Raw genomic sequence first — 20479 nt, forward strand, 5'->3', positions numbered from 1 at the left:
CACCACACAGATTGGGTCTTGGATTAAACAGGTTGATTATAGCTGTACCATGACAGAACATGTCCCTCTTTTCTGTGAAGGCCAAGGCATGACTACATTACCCATAGATCATCTTTTCAAACCTGCTGACCTCTCTCACATGGTGAGTTGTAGGCAGGGCTTTCAGCAGCAGATTTCTGACCATCCTGCTCCTCACTGCACTGAGGGTCCACACTGCCGTTCACTGGATTCCCTGAAACAACAATTCTGAACTGATAAGAAAACAAATAAAATGGATAAAAACCATAATTGTTGAATGCATTGCACAGTGAGAGTAAACAGGACAACTGGTCGATAATGAGAACCTTTAAAAGAAAAGTTCTGCAAGTTAACCCAGCTTGTTTGGAGTAGGTGAAACCCAGCTTGTGCAAACCTAACATTGAAAACACCACAGTCAACAGAAAAAGCCTACAGGTCCGTTTCAGGGGATTTGGGCGGTACAGTGGTACTCAGCAGAAAAAGCCGTCATTCTATAACATCTCCATCAGTAAAAGTTTAGAGGCGCCTGCTCGAGCGGAGTACAGGTGCAGACACGCCAACCAGCCCCACACAGGAGCTCAGCGGGACGTAGAGAGACCCCTGCTTTGCACCTAGAGCCATCCGTTTCCCCCTGTGAAAGCTAAATTCATCTGCAAGCAGAAAGGCTTTGTTTATTTTTTTTGTGATAGTAGGGGTTGCTAATGAGTGTCTCTAACTTTCCACTTTACGAGGACAAAAGGCATCATTTCTTTGATGAAAATATTGCAATTAATAAACAGACAAAAATTGTTTATGCCTTGGACTCACAATTGCATTCAGTGCAGTGTGAAGAATGTTGTGTCCCAATTTTTCAGACCTTGTTAAACACTTTTAACAAGTTTTGTTTTTTTTATACATCTGAGTATGTTTTTCCTCTCTCTCTCACATACACACGGCCAATTAAATGAAGGTTTTTCTTCAGTATAATTCAGAGGATGATAATTCAAAATCACACTACTGAAAGTTCACAGTTAGCTCTCCTTTTTACTAAATATTTACTATTTTCTTCAGTTGCTTAGCTATGAAGGCACACTGGCTTGTCAGAGTCATGTCATCCTCTACTGTGAGTGTGTGTGTAATCAATGAACTAGGCCACACTACAAGCCGTCTTCCCCGTACGCTGCCTCTTGCACACTCAGCCAACAACTGCAAGTCAAACAGCTTGAGAGAAAGCAACAGAAAGAGGAGAGAAAGGGAGAAAAATGTGTGTGTGTCATCACCCAAATCACAGCATGCTGGCAGACCCAGCAGAGCTGATGATCAACCCCCTGATGAGTGATGGATGACAGATGGACGTATGACGGATGGATGATGAAAGGATGACAGATGGACGGATGGATGATGATGAGAGTTGAATAGAGCCAGAACTCATACACCATCAGGTTCTCTTAAATGCAACAGAACACACACCAGACCTGCTGCAGACTCAGATCAATTTCAACCTGAACAGAGCAAAACACAGATAAAACCCAGAGCCATTATCCACATGGGCCACCCCTGACCGAACCAGACAAATCAATTTCCCTTTCTGTTCCCGCTTGGGACAGAACGCCTTAGAGAAACAGAAGACTGCGCACTGAGGCGTGGCATAGGTGCTGCTTTCGGACCGAAAGAAACCAATATCCAGTTTGGCAAAGAACTAAAGAAAGTTTCCTTGACCTCGCACAGTTCTCAGATAAACAACACGACCATTCTCGCAAGGCTGCCTCCATCAGGAAGGGCAGCTGGGGTCGGCAGCCGTGCACCTGCTCCCCGTCAAGCTCCAAGGCCACAGCTTCCTGCCTTGGTTCGATTCAAAGGGAAGCCCTCAGGTCTCAGGCAGGCAAGGTAGGGCCAGGAACAGCTTTGATGCTGAACCTTGCATATCTGGGTGCTGGTCAGTTATGGGTAGTCTTACAACAGCAGACTGTTGTATTGTACTTAGCATAAGAAACATGCCTTTGTTTATGTACATGGGTTTGTTTGTTTGTTTGTTTTTGTAGCCATGTGCTTCCTTGCTCGTTTTTTTTTTTGTTTGTTTGTTTGTTTCTTGGCTTGCAAGTCAATTGAATTATTTATTTATACATCGGTGACACAAATAGCCAGATTGTTGCTTATCTTTGAATTTAATGAGCAGGTTTGGCAACTAATAAAATCAAATCCCATTATTGACTAACAAAAAAAAGGTAATTAAAAAACACCTGTGATATGAACCATAAATAAGGCCATAAATGTGTCTCTGTGCAGTGCCAGACTTGTTCCAGTGGAGAAGGTCTTGCGTAAGCCAGTGAATGCTGGAATCCCTCCAGGTGAGCGCCGAGGGGCGGCAGAAGCATATCCCTGCTCTCCAACTGATAGCTATCACTTCCTCTAATGAACACACAGCAATACAGTTCACACACAGTTTGCCTGGCAACTGGTCACCATGGCATCTGCACACAGGAACTCTGGGAAACCGCGATTAAACCTGAAGTTTCCTTCTGGGCGCCAGCGTAGAGGAGCAACACAAAGGGTCTGGTTTGTGGATCAGTCTGGATATGAGCAAGTAGCTATTTCTTTCATGGATCAACTGGTCTGAGGTTTGGACTGTTTTTGTTAATGGGCTGTTCACAGTTTTAGCAAAGAAAATTGGTATTTGAAAAATGCTGACATTCACAAAGCGCATTTAACACATCCATACGTTCATATACTCTTCGTTAGCTATTTAAAGTGTGCAATAGGCATGGAAATACACATTTTGTGAAGTTCATTTGTGGCTGTATCTAAAAAACAAGTGTAAAAGGGGATATACAACAATTTGAATCAGACTGTGCATCTTAAATCCTGAGTTTGTTCTAAGTGTAAACTGTGAGAAGTTTACTTTGTTGGGGCCCTCGCCACAGCAAGGCTAAAACAGGATAGTCACAATACGTAGTCATCTCTGCCAACCTCACCAGTGTTCTACACAGCGTCATCGTCCAAGTGCTCCAGAAGAACCACAAACAGCCTCACATGCTGAGAGATCGCACCACTGTCTTCAGCTGAGGTTCAGGACAGACTAACCAACAGAACACGGCCTCTGAATTCGAGCAATAAAAAGACTAGTGTGACCTGGATAAAGTAGTCTTGTAACACAAGCTGTTTATGAGAGACAACTTTTAACAAAAACAGCCAATACATTATAGCACAGGTCACCATACAGAGAGGAAGCTGTGTCAGCTTGTAAGACCTCTTATCAGCAGTCCATCTGGAAGATCAAAGCTGCATCTTCTCCTCTTCTGTCCATTCTCCATCTTTACTGCCCAGATGAGATGCTGCTGTACTTGTGTCAGATCAATCAGCACGAATATCGCTCCACACACACACACACACACACACACACACTACATATATATCCATCCACGAGCAGAAAAAAGACCAACACAATACACAACACAAAGGCAAGGAAGGAAGTTATCAAGTTCGTCTAACTTAAACATTGTAATTAAAACCAATACTGTAGCATTAGGCTACAAGTATAATTACCTGCTTAAACTATGTCTAAAAGCTCCGAGAAACACACACAGTTGTAATTCATTCATTTGCCACTGTAATTTTAGTGATCTGGATTCATGATTGAGTGAAATGATGACCTGGGCGAAGTCCCAGCACGCACAGCGAACACACTGCTTGTGTCAGCAAGGCCCGTGGGATTCTGAGAGAGACGGACTGCGCATCTACAGCTGTTTTGAGACGTTTTGAAATAAAAAAGACGAGGTCCTTCAGTACTGAAAAGCAAATAATATATAGCTGCAGTCAATTTGACAGGTGATAAACAGCCAAAGTTCCAAGCCAAGGGGGGTTTTCCACTGAAAACCTCTTGCATGTTGGTAGTGATGAATTGAAATATCACCATACAAAAAGAACATTTGGCCACACAAAACTGAACATATACATATTTGTTCTTTTGGTGTATTTAACACAGTCAGTTGTACTGTTTTAACAGTCGGAAAAAAAGTAATCAGCATTAGCAATACTAAGTGCAACTGCACTATGAATTCCGATTCTAATCATGCAAGCAGAAACTATATAAACACACACACACACACACACACACACACACACACACACACACACACACACACACACACACACACACACACACACACACACACACAAATATGCAAACAAAAAGGCCATGCAAGCAAGTTTCAAAGACGCCACATAACTCTGCTATCCCTGCACTATTGTCTACCACACTAACACACGTGTAGCAACACCACCCGCACATTTCTCTGTAGCTATCTTTACAATCTAGAACTAAGTCAACAACTACCTATTCCCAATAAGTACTAGAGTAATTTCTACTTATAACTGCAGTCCAAAGCTAGTACAATAAGTATTTAAAGTAGTGGAGGACTATTAAAGTTCTTATGAAAGGCTTTGTACTTGCTTTGTACTTCTGTTGCTACAGTGGAGGACTAAACAGAAGCGATTAAGCAGAGAAATCTGGGACATCCCTGGAGATGAACGCTGCACTTGGGGCACAGATCAACAGGGGGACTTGGCCTCCACGCCCACATTAAACTAAGCTGAAAGACGAACACAGACTAAAGGCCACACACCCCATCAAGCTGCAAAAGGAATACAAGTATGTGCAAGAGCTCATTTGTATCAAAGATTTAGGACTCTAAAAAGCACCTGTTTACATTCAGGCTGCATTCATGCAGATCCTCTGCTGGGGCAGAAACACACAACGTGGTCTGACAACTGGAGACATGGGAACGCTTTAAAATAAACATGCAGAACTGGTTTCTTTCACACACAGACCAAGTCTAGTTTGGAGCAGATTATAAAATTTTCCATTACAATTTGCAGCTGGAAAAAGGAGGCAAGTAAAAATGTTAGTATTTATCAAATTGTAAACACACAAATAGACCGTCTTGGACACAGTGTCATGTCATCCAGGTTTACCCATTTTCTGCTCTGTGAAAATTCATTTCTTTTTTTTTTTTTTCTTTTTTTTAACTCTATATGGTAAAACTGGTCTAGTAACAAGCAAGCTGGAAAAACACAGTACACACAGACACACAGTACTAGACAGCCTGTCTGAGTCTGGAGATCTCATGCAGCTGAAATACCCGAGTTACTACCATCACTGCAGAGAGAGCTAAATGGCCTTCAAGAGCAGATGCATTGCTATCAATGATTGATCTGAACTCAAAAGCTGCGAGTGCCAAGATGCAAATATAATTCCTTTATTACCTGAAGTGTTTTTTAGCTTTGCATATCAAGTTGAAATGTTTCCCTATCATGGTGTGTTGCACATTACTCTGAATGTCCTTATAACGAGCTTGCTAGAGGTTGCTGAAAACACCTGTTAACATACCAATCATCTGTAAGCAAAGCCTGAAACTTGTGATCTTCACTCTTTCTGCCTTCTTTTTTATTAAAACCAGTCATGCAGCCAGAGGCTTGCCCCACTCTGCGAGTGCAGAAACGCCTCATGCAGCTCCGAGGCACAGAGAGGGAGTCAAAGCTAAGGGGCAACTGTGAGTCATCGCATGAACCCTGAATCAGTTCTGCTGCTGTCGGCCAGGTCAGCCTCTCTGCTGCCTGTCGCTCACTCATCCACGGCCTCTGGAAGGTGAATGATGGCGAGGTCTCAGTCGAATGGCTCAACTCGGATGCTGGCGTGACTATGGCCTCAAGAAGCGCTCACGAAGGCGTGGGCAGGACAGCCCACGCTGCCCAGGAACAGTCTGTGCAGGAGCTCCTCTCAAGCCACGAGTCCTGGGGGACGGTCCGAGTGCAAGTCAATACAGAAGAGGAACAGCAGGCAAAACCCAAGTGTGACAAGCAGTACAGACTGTCTCAGTACAGCACAGAAATAGAACGCTGACGCTACAACTACGAGCAGAAAATGACTGTCCACCAGGAGTTCAGCAGAGATCAATAGGACATGCAGAACAAAAGGAGAGAAGCAGACATAGTTAAGTCTCCATAAGCAAAACATGCGGAAAAGCAAGTCCGGTTTTCCCGACACAGACAGAATTTGAGGCCGAAAGCGATTCCCAACTGATGCTGCACTTTAATCTTTTTAAACTTTAAACTTTAGTCATCAACATCACCAAAAGGTTCTTTCAAAAAGGACATTTAGGCAAATGACTTGGATAGCTAACTTGTCTAACTTGAAGAAAAACATTACATTAATGAGGGTATGCCTGTATTTTGAAATCTTCAGTAGAACCACAGAGTCCTGAGGCCCCATTTAGTCAGAGTAATCCAGGATACATTACCACTTTATTGGCAGCATTTGCTCTCTTCAAAATGTTCTGTTCATTTTGTATACTGAAACTGACATTTTTTGAAAGACCAACATTTTAATAATGAGCACAGCCTGTGGTCAAAGAAAACCACCTTTCATTTCTTCCGGTACAATGTGTCAGTAAAACCTCAATGACAAACTGATTTGGGGCCTCATGAAATAGGTAAAAAGCAAATGTAAACAGAGAGTAAGTGAACTGCCTCAGTGGGACGTGAATAGTGCCGACCTTATGACCCCAAGTTTGGCTTCTACCACTCCATTTGAAGCAGCGGGTGAGGTCCACACCTTAATGGGCCTTAAAGCTTGATCCCAGGTCAGAGGTCATCTTCGGGGTCTAAAACGAGAAGGAGTGGAGGATGTGGGGGGGGTGCGAGTGGAGGAGGGAGATGAGCTCTGTGTTCTTTAGCCCTGTGCTGAAGCCTGCGTCACATGGTGCTCCATTCACCCTGCTGCAGCCATCGTCCACAGGTCCGCACTAGCGACTGTAGGAATGGCCTCCGATTTATCCTCTTCAGCTAGTCTTGCATTTCTCTTTTGTCCTTTATGACTTAACAGAGGACTACAATCAGTGGTTTCTGCAGTCTGATCTCAGCTTTCATCTAAATACATGCCATCCTGTGGGCTCAGAGGCCAGTTTAGACCAAATGCATGCGACTACACAGACGACAATTCGTTTGTTTGTAAATGTTTCGGGGATTCAAACAGCATGTGCAAGATTAAAGAACAGTAAGACAGAATACATGTGTCAGGGCATAAGAAATGGGTTTGTAAGGAGAGAACGAGAGTGAGAGTGTGTTTCTGCATGAATGAGCACATGATTACAGCGTGTGATTATATCTACTCAAGCATGAGAATGTGCATTTCTTACTGAGAGCTACGCATTATGCAGACAAAGCTACAGAAACAGTCGCACACCCCAAGCTGTCTGCTCAGACTTGGAGAAAAGTTCTGGTAGTGTTTTATGAGAGGACATAAATATATCCAGCCACATCCAATGCTGGGGAATGCAGGTCAGCTCAGGGCTGCAGTGGCCGGACACAGAGGAGGCTCGGATCTGCACTAGCTTCCGGGACAATTTCTTATCCATATTTCCTCTCATTTAAGACAAAGAGAGTTTTGCTTCATCGTGAAACTTGGCCTTACGTTCCTGAGTCTCAGACACTGAGATCTTGGGTTGAAATCTGCCACAAGCAGATAACAGAAACAATGAAGGACTGAGCATTACTTAAAAAACCAAGACAAACAAAATGACTCGCACAGTCACGCAGAGTAAAATTAAAATACTCAAACTTTTGAGAAGTCCCTTTTAAAAAAATCCACCAAATAAAAGTACACCTACTCAAAATTATTCATTTAAAAATACATCAACAATCTATCCAAATCTGTTTAAGCAAATACAGGAAAACTGGATACATTTCTACTGGAATGTCTTAAAAAAGGTCATGACTTTTGTCTTAAGTTACTCAGCAAACTGTGAAAGCCTGCGACCCCAACCTTAAAGAAGAACATCACTTTAAAGCAAGTCCAACACGTATCAAATGGCCCGACAGGCTGGGGGAACTTTGAAGACGACACGGAACGAGCTAGAACGCCAACATCTTCGGGCCAGTTTAAGATGTGCATGAAGCTCAAAGCTAACGCTTCAGGGACAAAGAGAAATTCCAGCTCTCTGGCCCAGCCGTCATGAGGGCCAAGAGCCCACTCTCCAAATCCCTACCCTCTCCCCTCACGACAGAAGACAAAAGCATGACTGCATGGGCGAGGATTCCATGTCCTCTCCGCTAACACCCGCTAGAAGGATCTTCTATTACAGCGCTCGCGGTGCCCAAAAAGATAAATAAATACGCTGCTCAAGGACAGAAGAGTCACTGTGCAAAACTCTAACCTGCTCTTAGCATAGGATTCAACACAAAAGCACCTGAAACTATACTCGGGTACACAGGAGATTTCAAAGTGGTCAGACAAGCAGTATTAAAAGGCTGTTTTATCAGATGCAAGGGATAAACAATTCCTTAGGTTCATAGAAATTACAACATTCTACAGCAATATGGCATAATTACCTCACTGGACTTTTCACACAACACAAGGCGTGTGGGTTTATGACCAGTGTGAGCAGCTCCAAGCACAGACTGGACGCAGCACTGCTCAGACCTGTGCACTCCTGCCCCAACACACCCGACTCTTTTCATTAGCCAATCAGAGCAAACACTAAACTGTGCAATGATGCGTTCTGCTGTGCCTCGAAGTGCTCGACGCTGCTGCTTAAGAAATAACATATCAACACTACTTGGTGCTCGTCTCCTGCTCTTGGGTCAAAGTTTAGGCAACCTCAAACTGCGCCCATTTCCAGCCAAGGAATGATCATCACGGGAGTGAAGGGTCAACCCGGTGCTGGGGGCTGTCCGTTTGGCGTTGGGGGCTCCCATCCCATAAGAACAGCTTATTGAGCTCAAAGAGAGAGAAGCTGAGTCACTCTAGAGGGAGGGGGCAGAAAAGAGAAGAGAGAGAGAGAGAGATACACCTGCTCAGCAAGTCTCTGGCGTTCTGGCGAGGCTATGACACTAGGGAACACGCTCACGCAAGCAGAATACAATCCTGCACTCTATGCACCAAATACTGAGCTCAGTTCTAACCGCACATGTTCTGAAACACCCCATGAACTGCACACCAGGGGCAAGGCAGTGTTTTGTGCAGTAGTGAGAAGATTCTCCTAAAGTCTCACGACAGCAAAGGAAGATTTCTTCCTTTGTCTAACGAGTTTCAGTTGATAATCTCAAGGGCACGCAAATACAAGGCTAAACAAAGGCCTATCTATCGCGAGTCAGAGTGCTGGGATGCCATTACAATGACCTCCATGCAAATTCCAGTATGTGGAGGCGTCGCATGAAGAGTAAAAGTCTGATCAAATGTCAGGGTTCCTAGCTGATGTGGGACAGCCTCCAGCCACAGGCTGCTGCGAGATTGCCAGTGTGCCCACAGTGAGCAGAGATCAAAGACACTGCAAATGGCTGCGCTCCTAAACAGTGTTACATCAGCCTGCTGCAACTGCACAGAGAAGTCTGAGAGCTGTGGTCATTCAGTGGTTTCCCACTGAACAGGTGTTCTGACAATGAGAGGCTGCTCAGTGGATGTGTGTGTGTGTGTGAGCAAGAGAGGGCCTTCAAGAGTTAGTTTTCATTACGCTGCTAAAAGAGTGATGCTAACAGGGTCGACAGCTCAGCGGATGACTCACAGTGACTCACGTGGTCTCTGCCCTAGAGAGAGAGAGAGAGAGAGAGAGAGAGAGAGAGAGAGAGAGAGACAGACAGACACACACACACACACACACACACACACACACACACACACACACACACACACCCCCCAATGCTAAGCCTTTCAATTAACTTTACAGCAGGGACTCCAACAAGACATTTCCCTTACACATGCACACACCCCCACACGCCCACCACCCACCCTCCGGGAGTTTCTCCTGCATTAAAAGGTGTTGAATCACAGAAGGCAGACAGAGAAATGCCTGTCAGCTAACCGTCCATTCCATCATCTTCAGTACCCACACTCCTGCTATTCATGAGCACAGCGCTCTGAGCACACAGCTGTGAAACACACCCCACCCCAAAAACTACAGCAGGCGTGCAGGAGAGGAGGCGTGGAGACCTGAGAGGAGGGCCAAAGAGAGAGCAAAGTGGACAGGCACAAGAGAGCAGTAGCCCGTAATGAGCTCTGGAGTACAACGGAGGCGGAGAGACAGAAGGTTCTGAGGCTGGCAGATTACTGTGGGGGCCCGTGCGACAAGCGCCTCTAGAGACGGATTGGGGGACGTGCTCAGTCAGAACAGAGCACAGCCATGGCAGAAGAGCTTACACAAGAGAATCAGAACGGACCTCCCTGGAGGAAGAGGCTCGTCACATACATGTCTAATTATGCAGTCACATTCACTCAACTAACCTTTAATATGGTTTATTTTCATGTATGTGTCTGGACAGCCAGCCATCACGTACTGGCATTGTAATGGAGCTCCTTGATGCATCACACTTCACATGAAGGATGAAAGCATGCAGAGAGCGATTTATACAGCTCAGCGTTTGAAAGATCCATGGCACCAGGGTCCATACCCAGAGGGCCCTCCTTAGAGTGCGCTAGGGGCCCCAGCACAAGACACGCCTGACAGTTACACCAGGCGGCCCTGACCATCACACCTGACCCGAGGCACCCGGCGCGGCCTCTCCCCTTACAAACGCAGCTCTCTCCACTGGCTTGCCTGTACCACGGAGCGATGTCATATTTACAGGATCTCAGACTCTCCAGAAGCACAGGCGCAGCACGGCAACATGGGGGAGTTTCAAGGAGCCTTTCATTAGAGCAGAGGGCAGAGGGACGCCCCGAGGCAGGGCAGAGGGACGCCCTGCCTTTGAAACAGCACAACTGTTCTAAGGAGTTTGTGTGGGACTATGGTAACTGCTTAAATACACTGGTCAATTGATTGGTTACACTGGGAAATTGGAATTGACAGAATTTCCAGTTTCAGTTTCATAGAGGCTTCAGTTTAGTTTACACACATTTCAGCATATATTCTTGTGCTTTCATACTATGTACATTTTTGAAAAATGTGTGTGTGGTTGTGTACTTGTGTTGTGCTCCTCTGTTGTCTCCTCCAGAATGAGGCTGGTGTGTGTGTGTGTGTACGTACTTGTGTTGTGCTCCTCTGTTGTCTCCTCCAGAATGAGGCTAGTCATACAGTTGATCTCCCACTCCTGTACCTCAATGCTCCAGAGAGCAGGGATCAGAACACAGTATCGAGAGCTAGAACGAACACACACACACACACACACACACACACACAGTTAGAGGAAAAGCTACAAAACTGCATACAAAACTGCCATCTACAGCAGAGGCACTATGTGCTGGTCCTCATTACCAGTGTTTTAGCAGCACTGTCAGTTTTAGCAGCACTGTCAGTTTCACACCAACTTTGGCTTCTGTTTCGCACTGTGGCTCATGAGACTGGAAGAAGTCACCCACCAGAGATGGAAGAGCTCTGCCCAACCCACAGGCCAAGTCACCAAAAACCAGCAGACAGATGAGCTGTCAAGCCTGGACTGAGGGAAGAGGTCAGCAAGTGAATGGCAGAGGAGAGAGACAGAGAGAGAAAGGAGTACAAGGCCCCTCTGTGGAGGAGGGACTATACTTTTCCCACAGGCCACTCTGGCAGGTGATAGACAGACACTCTGGCTGAGTCTCTCGGCTGAAATTATTATGCCATAATACTCCACTGGTCTCCTCCAATTTAGAGGTAAACCAGGTAGAAACAATCCAGCGAGCAATGACTTTTACATTAGGTTGATAGAACCCATGAAGGCCATTGGTCTTAGAAGGTCCAGAAATCACTCACTCAATCGCAATGATTGTTGGCTACTTTCCTTTCTTTCTCCATCTCCCCGTTCTCTCCCAGAGAAGGGATTTGGTCTCAGCCGGCTCGATTCCCCGGCTAGCGAGAGCCTGAGAGAGCGGAGATCAGAGGGAGCACTTAGGCATGACCTGCTCGGCATGGAAGCAGTGCCAAAGGAGCAACATGAAGCCACTGCCTGATGTGTGGGGCCTTTGTGGAAGCTGGCATCTGCATGTCAATGCTACATTTAACGGCCCCCTGCCCCGCCATCCCCAGTCTAGCACACACTCCATCTACTCTTACAACCTGGTAGACAGCACAGCAGAGCGCACTGCGTGTAGGTAGCCATGGTCAGCCAGCACAGCACAGAGCCCAGTGCCCCAGGATGCCCATCTGATTAGAAGACATACGACTTTCATATGTGCTGACGTGAGCAGGCCACATAAACAGAGCAGCTGAACAGACAAAGGCTCTATATGGACCATACCATAACAGGGAGGGGTACAATCTGGGGGCCGGGGGGCTGTCAGCATTGCCATGGTAATGCGCTCCCAGGGAATCAAAGCTGCATGTCGACAAGGACGTGACAGCTTCAGGAAAACCAGCAGGACGGTCACACGAGGGCAGGAAGCTGGCGTTTCAGCTGAAGTCAGAGCAGCGGTAGTCTCCAGCGCTGGCTTGCCCGTTACTTCAGGTCACTACCCAGATGCGAACAAGGCCAGGTTGCCATGGAGAGCATTAAATCAACAAAGCCCCTCCATGCTGACAAATGAAACAACTGCCTTCAGTGTTTGAAGTTTGAGTTTAACAGACACCATGCAGAAAGCCCCCCCATCTCCTGCCTTCATCAAAGTAATCGCCCTTTCCCACATGCACCCACAATCTCTACAAACACGTGCACAGCCAACTGGAACCGCCTGGAGGTGACGGCTTCATGTCTTCCTTCCTGACAGTTCTTTTAGTGTGCTGACTACAGCCAAAAATAAGTTAACACATTTAAACACCACACATATCTATCTAAAGCCCATCGAAACAATTCAAAACCTCTCCAATAGGTATCTAATCTATATCAAATCTATATCTCGACAGCCAAGTTGTGACTTGTAAGTGAATGGTTTGAACTGAAATGTTAATTATTGGGGCTTTTGCACAGATGTGACGGTGCTGAGTGGAGGGGGGGTGTTGGGACAGGGGCGTGTTGGGACAGGAGCCAGGGAGGAGTGTTTTGGCACAGGGTGGGGGCACTCACATGTCCACAGGCACACGCAGCAGGACAGGAAGCACGGCCGCCTCCTCCGTCACACTCAGGAGCCGCGCCTCCATCAACTGCAGGATGGCCAGTCCGGCACGAAAGACAGCCGTCACGCCTGCACCAGGACAGGAAGAGAGAGCAAGACAGACATATGCAAGGCCAGCAAGCACTCACGAACTGCAGACAGAATGAGTCCAGAACATACATTTCATTTGAAATGGCTCTTGTGCTCTTTAGCACAGAGTTGTTATTTTGTAAGGTAAATGACCAGCTATAGCCATTATCCATCTTCTTTGCTACCTTCCAATACAAATATGTAATGTACAAGTAATACAATTTAATAGAAAGGGGCAGTTCCTAAAGAGTACCCAGGGGTTACATTAGATGCTCAAAGGAAGAATGATCACAACCTTCAGCTAGAATCGAACCCCCACCTCTTGAGCTACAGCCAAGACCTCATACTGTTGAGGTCTAACAGCCTAAGCAGAGTGATGGTTTCCCAATCACATGCAGTGAGCAGGAAACACAGAGGCTGTGGACCCACAGCCCCCAGAAGCCACTACTGTACCATGGAGCAGGAAGAGGTCCCAGATAGCCAGGACAGAGTCCCAGCATGGGAGAAAGGTGAAGAGCGTCAGGAACCACTGCATGATGAAATGGAGTGAGGAAACACCAAGCTTCTCCTGGAGGGGAGATGGGGACAGAGAAAGAGAAGAACTAATTTTTAAAAGATACAATATTCAGGACAGGCACTTTATACACACAAATTAAAAACACACCACATTTGCTGTAAGCATAACTCACTGCAAGCAGAACTCCGCTATCACATGCACCAATTCAGCTCATCACATATGAACTCATAACCTGTGGGATGACTTGGTAGCTCCATGTCACATCTTTAACAGGAAAGCTGCTCATAGAACCGTGCTGTCTTGAGCTTATTTAGGGCCGGCGGCACAGAGTCAAACCCAATTGGAGAAAACCCCCAAGAGACGTGCAGGCCGCATTCACACACAGAGGCACAGAGCCGTAGGCCCAGCTGGAGGCATGCGGGCAAGCTAGTGTTAATGCGAGCCTGCCAGACACAGCGGAGTAATATCAGTGACTGATCACTAGCGTGACTTTTAAACCACCACCACCATCATAAAGACAATTCTCTTAAAGCTCTGGTAAGCTTGTCTATCCCATCATTAGTCAGTGCAATGGGGTGTTTGATTCCATGGCGAGCGGTGAATCCCTGTGCAAACAGAGTGGCGGGCGCAGCTCCGAAACCTGTTCCTTCAGGCAACCGTGCTTGGTTCTCACTGCGACTGCATCCCAGTGCATAGGAACATGGTCAGGAATCACCACCATCTAATATTATAAGCACAGTGCATGCTTTTAATACCAAGAGATGTTTGGAGTGCAGTCTGGCATTGCCTCACATGCGCAGACGGTAACTTGAAAGCATTTCTGCTAGATCAGTGCTATGCATGTCCAGATAAGAAGGTTGGTGTAGAGAGAGAGAGAGAGAGAGAGAGAGAGAGAGAGAGAGAGAGAGAGAGAGAGAGAGAGAGAGAGAGAGAGAGAGAGAGAGAGAGAGAGAGAGAGAGAGAGAGAGAGAGAGAGAGAGAGAGAGAGACACAGTGAGGTCAGGTAGTGCATGGTGACACTGTGATTGCGGTCAGATCTGTACTGGAAACAAAGAGGAGCCCTGATCTCCCCATTCAGTTCAGTATACCAAAAGAGAAACAAATGACCTCAGCTCAGCAGTCTAAGAGTTTCTGAAGTGCCCATGGAACCAGGGGTGAGGAAGGAACCCTGAGCTAATGAGGATTACAGGCAAGTGCCGTGGGCTGAAAGGTACCGAGGAGTTTTCTGCTAAGGGTCCACTAAAGTTATCCACATAATTACCATGTGCTGGTAGAGCTGTGGCTCCCGATGCTTCAGTAACTGCTGAAACACCAGCGCCTGGTGCTGGATCCTAGAAAAGCAAACAATCAAAAATATGTTGAATCAAACGTATCAGCATCAAAAGGGGCTTTAATGTCTTCAACGAATTGTACTTCGCTGTCCGTTTTTCTGATAAGCAGGGAACGTTTACAGGTGCACTCTAACAACTCACTTTTTGAGCGAGGAGTCGAAGAGTTCAGAAAGGTACTTGGGTTTCTCCAGCAGAATCACCATGGCCCAGAAAGCTTCCTCCTCATCCAGGACCATGAGGAATACTGCAGCAATGTAGGACATCCCTTAAGGGGGAAAAACAAACATCATCAGAAACCACAGCCTTCGAGGAAATTACAAAGTCCTGAACCAAAAGCAGTCCCGAGGGGGATATATAAGTCACAACAAGACAAGCTAAAATGAATGGTTTCAATTACATGTTTGGAGACCAGGTTTAGTTGTTTTTCCTTTATCGCCACCTTGTGACTACAGTTACGCTTTCTGATTATGTACAAGTTATAAGAGTAAAAATTTGTATATAATAGGAAGGTAAACTGTGGAACTATAAAATGTCACCTTGGCTGTAGCCGATTTGGGGGTTGTATTTCGCATATGCAGTGAGCACTCGGAAAAGCTTGGCCTGGCCCTCAATGGCTTCAGGGCTGTCACCCATGAGAGAGCGATGAGTAGGGAAAGACCTCTCTAGAAAACACAAACCAGACACGCAAACACAAACCAGACCGTGAGGGGGAAATGTGCAGATTTAGCCTGGTGTAAACATTCAGTCTACTCACGCACGTTTCAAAAGTCATTGTAAACACAGCCAAACGCATTTTTTACCCGTCTGACAAGATTATCTGTAAATACTGGCTCTGTCAAAACGACTTTTAAGAGCTTTATCCATCTTATCAGTAATAATGTAGTGCTAACATACCTTTACTACTTTTTATTGGAGATTATTGCAATATATTGCAATTACATTAGGAAACTAAGTCGTTTGTGGAATTATGAAGAAGCATGAATAACTGACTTTCGACGAGATAAAATTGTCCCGCAAGATTCCATTTTAAGTACAAAGGGGACCATGTGCCCCCCAGTGGCCACGGGAGGAATTTCAACACAGTGGAAATTTCAAACCAAAACAGAAATCTCTGCCAGACCTGCCCTTCATCCTTCACTGATGGAGCATCTAAGCAAAGATGCAGATGCATGACATTGTAAACGTGGAGGCCATTACATTACAACTAAGATTTCCTACGATGTTCACAAGTATTTCAGCATTAGAGCACCAATACATTAGTAGCTGAACCAAAGTAATCACAAGTAATCTTTCCACTCTGTCGAGCCCTCATCAATCTCTCACGTGCAGCATCCTCAGATTCCTAAATTGGGCAACATTATTGCATCACTCCTACTAGTCATTGTTGCAGTCTCTGAGCGAGCATGAGCTCGATCTGATACGGCAGTGTTTTCACTACAACCACAAAGCCATCGGGAACAATGGGTCAGTAAGCTCTGTCAGACTTTAAGAGCAAGCAAGAGAAGTCCAAGCTGTCATTCTGTCTGTGTGGCAGCGTGTGGAACTGTGGGTGGCGCTGGGCTCACGCAGGTCCAGAGCGATCTCTCTGAAGAGGGCCGCGTCCACATAGGAGGAGGTCAAAGAGGGCGTGACGAGTGTGGGGTCTGAGCTGACATCATGCTCTCCGTCACCCAGCGTGGTGATGACTGAGATGACGCCATACTCACTCAGGCCAAGGTCCTTCAGTGGCTTCCTGATCTCACTCAGACAAGCCTGTGAAGAAGGACGACATGCACACGTAACAAAATGTAAGCGGTTTCACCCTGAAGAGTAACAATCCCAAATCACACACACACAGTAAATGTCATCACTACATGCATTAGAAACAAAATCTTTTCAAAGCCTGTGAAAAGCATATTGTTGCAAAACCTGTTGCGATGGCATAGCCAGACTAAAAGAGCAATTTTTCCCGATGTATTATTGCAAACTGAAACATTAATTTTAGCAGGTCACATGCTGCAAGCCAGTAACCAAGAACCTCCTCTCTTACTCCTTAAACACACAGTGCCTGGAGCAGACCTGGTAGCTGAAGTCACTGGACAGCCTGACGGTCTCGATGTTGAGCAGACGTTTCCACACCCGCCCTCGCAACGCGGGAGGTATTCCCATGCGGATAAACCGCTCGATCTGAGATCGAAGACAAGTAACCCGTGAACGATCATAATCAACAGAAGATGCTTTTAATCTTTATGAAAAACCGTAGTATACACCTATACCTGACTTCTACAAATGAAACTGGATCCATTCCAATAGCTGAGAAGTTCGCACAGCTCTTTGACTTTGACGGCATTTGGCTGGGGATAGCTATCGAGAAAACACACACACATTATATATATATATATATATATATATATATATATATAGGGCGGAGTTAACGTGAATATTACTTGGAGAAGCGTAAAATGAATGCTACATACACACCTGTAATCATGGCATCTATGTTGCAGTTTCTTCTCTTTTTTACTTAACGCAAAGCCGAATTCGTCAAAGCCCACGCTGCTGCTTCGCTGTTTCCTTGAGCCTTTTGCGCTGCTGCTGCTGCTCCTTCTCCGTAACATGTTTTGGCTTAGTTACAAAGTTTCACTCGTTATCTTGTTAATTAATCCCTGTTATGAGCCAAGTTGTCTGCCTTCTTGAACTCACCGCCAGATTGTTTCCAATATGGCTAACAGCATGAGAGCCCTTCAACATAAAAGTCCTGGCGCTCGCACAATGAGGACTTTTACTCCCTTTTAGTGCTGATGTAATATAACTTAATTGTGGTTGCCGTGTGCAAAGTGAAGATTTAAAATAAGATGACACTATGTACGTTAAACTCCGTTTTACATGTTTTTAATGTTTTAAGTCATTCTAAAACTTAAAAAAAAATTTTTTTAAAGCAGCACTACCAAGTCCGGTAAGATTAAGCAGAGACTAAATCTGAAGTATTACTTACATTTTATGTGAAAATTTTCAGCATGGAAGAGAAAACATGGGAATTAACCATTATAGTTGTCATTTTAAATGAACAATTTTATGTTAGTTTGGCACGAGATCATTGTTAAAGCTGCCCTTTACAGTGCTCTCCCATGTCCTGGGAAGACATTAGAAGCCTGGTTCCACTTGACTCCTAGGACCTCTGAAAAAGCATAACAAAACAGAGACATGACATAATTTTTTGTCACAGGTTCTGCTGTGTCACAGAAAAACATAGTAAATAGGGACAGTCTGATTTTGAACATTCTGCACACATACTATCTCTCTCTCTCTTTCTCTCTCTCTCACACACACACACACACTCTCTCTCTCACACACACATACTCTCTTTCTCTCTCTCTCTCTCTCTCACACACACACACACACACACACACTCTCTCTCTCTCACACACACTCTCTCTCTCTCTCTCTCTCTCTCTCTCTCACACAGAAAACAAGTAGATGTGCTTTTCTGCACCATGTTTTTGTTAACAGCACCTGTGGGTTGTCTGTGCTGGGCAGGGTGGCACCCAGATGGAGTCACACACCATCCTGTTCGGAGTGCTGCTTACCCTCTGCATCTGAGCCCACAGATAGCCAGTGCTTAGGACTTCCTGTAGCATGGGAAACAACATTCATTACATATGTGACTACATTTTCAGTGTGTTCTGTATGGAAAAATACAGGCACACATGACAAAACCCAAGTCTCTTGGTGTGCATACTCAAAAATTCATTTACATCAACACTTTGGGGGTTCACTCCCATGCAGACATATATATATATATATATATATATATATATATATATATATATATATATATATATATATATACACATACACACACACACACACACACACACACACACACACACACACACACAAATGCGCACGTACACACTAACTTTCCTCTAACTTTCCTTCAGTCCCCCTGTAGCTGTGTTGTCTGTTGTTTCCCTCCAGTTTGCAGTGTATCCAGCCACGGACCTGCTCGAGCGCCTTCATCCCCAGCCACAACATGTCCTTCTCCCTTTCCAGTTCCTGTAGTTTCTTCACCTGCCCATGGGAAAATGAACGAATCAGAACTCACTAGTCGAGTGCTCAGAAACAGCAGTTGCAGGGGCAATTGTTATTATCGTGGTGACTGTTGACCAGAGGTGGATGGGCCCCTTTCAAGTCTTGGCTCCTCTCAGGGTTTCTTACTCATGCTCTAGGGACTTTTTCTTGCCACTGTCGCCCATGACTTGGTCACTGGGGGCTTGGACTTGGACATCGGTAAAGCTGCTTTGTGACTACATCTGTTATAAAATGTTATAGGAATCAATTTGATTTGAACTTATATATTAAATGGATAGTGTTTACAATAGTTTGTGTCCATATAAGTAAAATATCATACATATCAGAAAGAACTACATGAAAGGAAAATGCTGGAAACTATGCAGTCCTATTAATAGGGTAGGACGCACATCTGTAGTTCCAACAATTTTCTCACGTTTACATTTACTAGATAGGTCTCTTTCCAGCAAGCGGTGCTTGTAAATCATGAAAACTTTTATAAACATACCAAAAATGCTGAAAATCCTGAGGTCTTTTATTGTTTAAAACTAAACTGGATATGGAATTTTGTTCTACTTGGGTGTGGGCATGTTTGTGTTTTCAATTGTTTCCATAATCCCTCTAGACACCATCCTTAGACTGATGCTTTGCTAAGAGAGCTCCACGAAAATAGACTGTACAAAACTTTGTTATGGAGCTGTGAACTAGAGGTCACTCCAAAATCTGGGCGGGAAATTACAATGGTCTGCAATAGCTGATGCAAAGGAGCACAATGACATCACATTTAAAATAAGACTACTTGTGAGACATGCCAAATGTAAACTTCAAGTCAGTTTTGTCACTTCAACACCGAGTCAGTGTCTCAAAACAATCATCAGCTAAAAAAGCCAATTAACTTTTCTCATATTTGAAATGTCCACATGACTTCACAGATAAAATGAAGTACAAGGTAATCCACACTTGCTTTATGTTGTAAATGTACTTTGTACAGCAAACAACTTTAGTCAGACCACAAGATAAACAAAATCTGCCTACAAAATCTCAACAGGCCTGTGGTAATCCTTGTAAATCCAAGTAAATCAACAAAGCGGTTCTGACCCAAAGAAAGAAACACCAATCAGTACTGACCCAGAAGAAGAATCTTAAACCACACTAAGCAGTACTGACCCACAGGAAGAATCGGAAGGCATCCACACTGTTGCAGTTGCTCCGTGCTGGCACAGTGACTACTGTGTAGGACGCCATGAGAAACACCAGGGAGTGTAACAACACACTCCACAAAGGGAGCAGACCTTGAAGATCTGGTCTTAGTAAGAGAGTGGATAATAATGCTTCTCTGTCCAATCCCCACCCAAGTAGGGAGTGGGGCACAAGAAAGAGAGAGCAACAGAGTAAGGAGTATACATGGAAACGCAGTGCTAGATCATATGCAGAGACCATAACCTGAACTCTGCAGACGTCCTTCTGATGTGATTAATATAAAAAATTATTTTAAAAGTAATA

General features: G+C 45.0%; 1 protein-coding gene across 5 annotated transcripts in view; it reads right to left on the reverse strand.

The window, feature by feature from the left end:
• The window catches only part of si:ch211-266k8.4 (TBC1 domain family member 10A), a 36482-nt gene extending 16189 nt beyond the window's left edge, over window positions 1-20293 (reverse strand). Inside the window, exons 1-14 of one of the 5 annotated variants that reach the window (XM_027028792.2) lie at window positions 20144-20293; window positions 18908-18976; window positions 18419-18534; window positions 17387-18083; window positions 17182-17269; window positions 16985-17092; window positions 16492-16678; window positions 15463-15588; window positions 15068-15191; window positions 14857-14926; window positions 13532-13646; window positions 12961-13078; window positions 11013-11125; window positions 131-232 (exon numbers count right to left, since the gene is read on the reverse strand). In XM_027028792.2, the coding sequence (XP_026884593.2) occupies window positions 131-232; window positions 11013-11125; window positions 12961-13078; window positions 13532-13646; window positions 14857-14926; window positions 15068-15191; window positions 15463-15588; window positions 16492-16678; window positions 16985-17092; window positions 17182-17269; window positions 17387-17523 (1288 nt within the window). In that variant the 5' untranslated portion in view covers window positions 17524-18083; window positions 18419-18534; window positions 18908-18976; window positions 20144-20293. Of the gene's footprint in view, window positions 1-130; window positions 233-11012; window positions 11126-12960; window positions 13079-13531; window positions 13647-14856; window positions 14927-15067; window positions 15192-15462; window positions 15589-16491; window positions 16679-16984; window positions 17093-17181; window positions 17270-17386; window positions 18084-18418; window positions 18535-18817; window positions 18977-20143 lie in introns of all 5 variants that reach the window. The other 4 variants (XM_035532266.1, XM_035532264.1, XM_035532265.1 and 1 more) reach the window with 4 other exon arrangements.
• Between the last annotated feature and the right edge of the window lie 186 nt (window positions 20294-20479).

The sequence above is a fragment of the Electrophorus electricus genome, chromosome 12, assembly GCF_013358815.1.
Source record: "Electrophorus electricus isolate fEleEle1 chromosome 12, fEleEle1.pri, whole genome shotgun sequence".
NCBI lineage: Eukaryota > Metazoa > Chordata > Actinopteri > Gymnotiformes > Gymnotidae > Electrophorus > Electrophorus electricus.